At 37.0% G+C, this 6026-nt stretch overlaps 1 protein-coding gene across 1 annotated transcript; it reads left to right on the top strand.

Annotated features, from left to right (window-relative positions):
* Window positions 1-1795: 1795 nt before the first annotated feature.
* LOC142518220 (uncharacterized) lies at window positions 1796-4521 on the top strand. Its single transcript, XM_075620956.1, has 3 exons — window positions 1796-2446; window positions 2527-2874; window positions 3885-4521. The coding sequence occupies exons 1-3, from the start codon at window positions 2117-2119 to the stop codon at window positions 4386-4388; spliced, it is 1182 nt and encodes a 393-aa protein (XP_075477071.1). The 5' UTR covers window positions 1796-2116; the 3' UTR covers window positions 4389-4521.
* The last annotated feature ends 1505 nt before the right edge of the window (window positions 4522-6026 follow it).

The following is a 6026-nucleotide window of genomic DNA, read 5'->3' on the forward strand; positions in this document are numbered from 1 at the left end:
TCAAATATTTATGGGAAAGAAGAACAAATTTGAATTTAACTTTTGCGATTCATAACTAAAAACCTAAAAAAAAAAACTTCCATTTGAAAATATTTTTCAGTCTTGTGAACTTTAATTGATTAGAATTCCGAGTTTAGGTGTGTCGAAATTTGTTGTTGAAATGTATAGATCGGAAGCGATGCATGGGACAATATTAAATTTGATAAGAAAGAAAGAATATCTATATTTTTAAGGTAGTAGGATCCTGCCTTAAAGTATATAAATAAATATGTTGCTACATGGTAAAATATATATCAATAGGTGGGTGAAATACATATCCTACTTGGTACGAGATTTGATATATTATCTTAGATTTGTTTGGTTTGCCCAAAAGATGCCAATTGCCCAACTACTTTGCCAAACGGCTATACATTTGAATGGGGGTAAAGATAATCGAGTGGAGCGTCATAAAAAAAAATGCCATGAGATCATATTTTTAAACTAAAAGTTTTTAAAAAGTATAAGTTTGATTTACTTCAATATAAAATAGATATCGGACTACTAGTTTCCATTATAAATTAGAAAGATCAGTTATACTTTATACGTTCAACTAATATACATATATATCTTGGAGACGATTTGGTCTATGCTGCACCTAAACCCATGTTATATTTTATACAAGATGCTCACGTAAACATCTAAAATTAAAACAAAAATACGTTCCTGACATGTTCGATTTCGGTTCACAAATCCAAACTAGATTTGTTTAGAGACCTACTTATGACAATGCTAAAAATATATTCAAACGTAAAAAGCCATTGACAATAAATCTAGTTTTTTGCATGAAGTATGATGATACTCCCATAAGAGTCCGGGTCATGGATGACCCGGGATATTAAATGGATTCCCAATACAAGGTCAATACGCAGAGTGCTTTCTTTAGCAGTCGGGCAGAGAGATGCCCGTGCTCTACTCCACGGGCAACCAGAAGCCCGGACTCTCGTATAAGTTCTTGGGAGGCATTCTACCCGAGCTACCTCGATAACAATGCCGTACTCGAGTGCTTTAGAAGATAAGATCTTGTCTCGAGAAATATAACTGACAGAATCCTATTGATGTGACATGAAAGAAGAATAGGGTGGCGTGACAGGAAGTCAACATCTATAATGATCAATTGACAAGTAGGCATTAAAAACAAGGTACCTACCATATTTTCTCCAATAAATAGAATTTATGTCTTCCATAAAAAGAGAGAGTTATTTCTTGATTCGAGGCTCTTGGCATTTACATATATCTTCACATATATTGTCATTCTCCTTCATCTTCACCTGCTGACTTAAACATCGGAGTGGCCACGCCGGACACCCCTCCGGCGCCCATTCACGAGTTCATCTCCTTGTCTGTAGGTCACAATGGAAGCTATAGCTCACAGATTTATCTCCTCGCTCATTTCCTTAAACAAAACACAAATCAGGTTCGGTGGATTGTCCCGACTTCACTCACCCGATTCACCCGGATCGCATCATTTATGATGAGGAATTTTATGACAAAACATTATGACAAAACATGGCTCATGTTGGCTTTATAGTATTGGGATATATTGGTTTACAAGTATATAACAATAGTAGTAAAATAGCAGTGATACAAAATAGTAGTGGGAAATAAGCTATTACAGCTGGAGAAATTCCCAACTCGAGAAAATTTCATGGGACTCCCGTACTAAGTTATATCCTAATAAAATATGTCTTAAAACGGTAGGTGCATACATAACAACTTGATGACAAGTGCAGCAGCAATATACCCCTCTCATTTGGAGTGGCTCGAAAGAATAAAAGAAGTAATGAGACGACAATTTCAGTCCAAAAGCGACAGCTCCCCTCCCCGATCCCCAAAAATCACCTCTATTTCACTATAATATCACTCTTAATTTGTCATCTTCTGATCTCACTCTCTGCGGTTGGGTAGATGGACGGTCCCTTTTGTCCCTTCTTGAGCCTAAAGCTACCGATTCTTTCACTCTAAAACTCACAATATATCTTCTCTATGCTGGAATCTCCATATCTTGTTCTTGGTTTCTTTTTCTTTTGATCTCATCAACACTTAGGATTGCAAAAAGTGCTGCATTTGCGTAGAAACGATGGCTTCGAGGGGTCATAGGAAACAGAGGTGGTGTGTTCAACAGCTGACTCCTTTGATGGAAGGCCCGGATTTAGGAATGGAAAGTCAAGAAGGGAAACAAAAGGAGAGTTCTTGGGAAATTATCAGGGAATGGTTCGGAATGGAGAGAAGTGTGCCACCCGGAGGTAGCAGCTTTCCATCGTCACCACCGTTGTACGGATCCGGAAACGTTAGTCCAGCGAAGATGCAAGATTTAAGACTTCTACTTGGCGTTTTGGGATGCCCACTCGCTCCGATACCCATTTCAAACAAACCCATCTCGCAACTTCACATTAAAGACATCCCCATCGTGAGTGATCAAATTAAGCAGCTGTAAATTGTTTATTTCTGGTTATCGGTTCAGCCCATTTGAATTTGATTTGGATACAGGAGACATCTGCGGCGTATTACATAATTCAGCAATACTTGGCGGCAACAGGGTGCTCAAAGCAGCAAAAATGTTCGAAGAACATGTACACATCTGGGGTTGTGAAACTGATACGCTGCGAAACGGAGATTTCGTCTGGTAAAAGCGTGAGAACGATGGGTTCAAGAAGCGGTGAAAATGGGTGTTTTGTAATGTGGCAAATGTCGCCGGGTATGTGGTCACTTGAACTGGCGGTCGCCGGAAATAAAGTGGTCGCCGGCAGCGACGGAAACATTGCGTGGAGGCATACGCCATGGCTCGGTACTCATGCAGCTAAAGGTCCCCAACGTCCTCTACGTCGTATCATTCAGGTAAATTAATATATTAAATTATGTACAATAACTAATTGCATTCACGAATCTGTCTTAAATTTTGGGTTTTTGATGTAATTAAGCAAAAAATTAATGGGCAAAGCGTGAGGATAACAGGTTCCAAGAAATGTTTTTAATCAATAAATAGCATGGATTTAATTTAGTGATGGATATGGGAACTGACAGTGTCCCCTGCTTTACCCAACACTTATCTTTGGACACGCACATGATTTATGGAGACAGAGCATGTCAATACGGATACTATCTGACATCATCACTTATTTATTTCGGGAAATTAGCCCTCAATTCTGTGTCGTCGATTTTTTTTTATTCAGTCTTAGGTACTATTATAGTACCACATTTTGTATGACATAGTACCATAATTTTGTGGGTAGGAAGTGAACCCAAAAAAATATTTTGATTGAGAATTTTTCACAAACTTCTCCTATTTATTTTGTACCCCAATTATTTTCCATGTTAATTTTTTCGTATAACGTTGTACGACATTTGATCTAGATCTCGTTGATCATTTTATATAATTTTATTTATTTAAAATAAATATCGAGTGATAGTAAATGTTCGTGATATCTAATGTTTTGTAGTCGAATTCTATTATATTATATTATATATAATAAAAGTGTATGATTGAAGATACATATACTTTTGATTTTGGTGCTTTTACTTTTTTTTTTTAACTCCCATCCTTTATATTTCTTTCATCCTTTATATTTCTTTCATTTTCGCCATTATTTTATCCATTACAAAGATCTATATTCCTCTGTCAAACCAAGAAAAGCTGTGCCAAAGAGAGATGCAGCTACCAATCTACAAAATTTCAAATATGCTAAAGAGATCACATGCTGCCACACTCTTGGATCCGTAAAAACCATTAAAATTCAAAGCTTTGCTATGTCTTACTCCGATCGGGACCACAAATATCAAATGGCAGCTAGATTTAATATCATTATATAAAAAACATTAATTTTAAAATATTTTTCACCATTGCGCAGGGCCTGGATCCAAAGAGCACCGCAAGCCTCTTCGCAAAAGCACAATGCCTGGGCGAGAAACGCATCGGAGACGACGATTGCTTCGTCCTGAAAGTAGCTGCGGATCGAGCAGCGGTCATGGAGAGAAACGAGGGCCCTGCAGTGGTAATCCGCCATGTTCTCTATGGATACTTCAGCCAGAAGAGTGGCCTCTTAATCTACATGGAAGACTCTCACCTCACCAGAGTACATTCCACGGAAAACGACACCGTGTACTGGGAGACCACCATAGGTAGCAGCATTGGAGATTATAGAGACGTCGATGGGATATTGATCGCACATCAAGGGAGGACCGTCGCCACGGTGTTCCGATTCGGCGAGACGTCTATGCATCACAGCAGGACGAGGATGGAAGAGATATGGAGGATACACGACGTTGTTTTCAACGTGCCTGGACTTTCATATGACTCCTTCATTCCTCCTGCGGATATTTTTGATACAGAACAAAAACTAGTTTCCCCGTGATCATTGGATTTTAGACTAAATATCTTTTGCCAATAATTTGTTCCGATGGGGAATCAGTAATTATGTTTAATCATTGTATATCTTTTGTACCTCTGAACATTTTCGATCTCCCTTGATCATGCAACTAAAAGAACCATCACCACAGCATCTCGCGAATTAAGCCAGCACTGGCAATTCTTTGCTACTTTTTAAAAGTTTAAATAAAAATTGTACATCATTTTCCTCTTTTACATACTACCCCGGTACCTCCATCCCATTCATTTATTTGTGTTTTCGCAACAAATAATTAGAAAAAAATATTTCATTTTGTTCTTATTTAACGAAGGTTTTCATGGAATATAAAAATTATTAGAAATAGTTAATCTATTTAATGAATATGGTAGATTAATAAAATAATTGATAAATAGTACTAAATACAGACATTAGACCATATATTTAAGACGTTTGAAATATGAAATGCAACATTTATATTTGGGATCGACGGAAGAAGAAGTATTATTTAAAGTTTTTGAAGCTCGATCTCCCACAAAGACTAGTGCTTGTTTGATTTTATATTCGATACTTTTATGAGATATTTCAAGGACATGCCTTTTTATAAATTGAATTGAAAATATTAATGTATTTTTTCTTTAATTTTTAAAGGTGATTGATACTCACTGAAAATTTAGGATCCGATTCCAGCAAGTGACACTAGTCCAAACGCAGGTTGCATCTAAGAGTGCTGCTGAAAAATAATATAGTGAATGATGAGTTAGACACTCAAATTTAATATTTATATGAGAATACACTGGCCTGTCATGAGCCTGCTTTTCCTCTGGACGAGAGATGGGCCGGGGGTTTGGGCCTGCTCTTGATGGGTCGAGGTAATGAGCTCATCCATGATATATCAGTGATATTTTTAACGATAATTAGTTTGTATTACAGAGTGCTGGGGTTTTGACAAACTCCACCAACTCTCAATTAGTCCATGTCCAAAAAGAATTATTTGAGAAAAAAACTAATATATATATACCTGAAATGTAAATTCAATATATATATATATATATATATATATATATCCTTATTTTATATATGATAGAATGAAAAAGCTTCTGATGTATTTCACAATTAGATGTGATATACATATGACACATTGTGCTTTCCGTGAGTTTCACCTTCTTTACCTGAGTTTTAATTATATGATAATTGTATGTGCTGTTAAGATCTCCCAGATACTAGCTAGCCGGCAGTCGTACTATATACTATATATGTCATATGATAATAAAAGTACTATTTTTAAATATGAAGCACATTTTTCACTTGGAATCGTTTCTAGGAAAGCAAACAGTCGATCTTGCTATCTTCATCTGGTGAAGCTCTTGGGCTTGGGCTTCAAGGCACCAAACCAAACGTACACACTTTGCTATACTCCAAAATTTTCAATTGGTTGAGCTAGCAATGAACCGCCAATTTCTCGTAAAAGTCCACTTGCATTGCATGGGAGTGCGGGCCAAAAGGAAGATATATGGTAAAAAAATCAACGAGCGAATGACCATTGTTTTCGGTATTCCGTGTTCCGGCGACGCAAGGAATACGCATGAAATGAGGAATATCTCTTTTCAAACTGCTTTCGATGCAGACTAATCGACTTTGCTCTCA

The sequence above is a fragment of the Primulina tabacum genome, chromosome 11 (assembly GCF_025594145.1).
Source record: "Primulina tabacum isolate GXHZ01 chromosome 11, ASM2559414v2, whole genome shotgun sequence".
NCBI classification, from domain to species: Eukaryota; Viridiplantae; Streptophyta; class Magnoliopsida; order Lamiales; family Gesneriaceae; genus Primulina; species Primulina tabacum.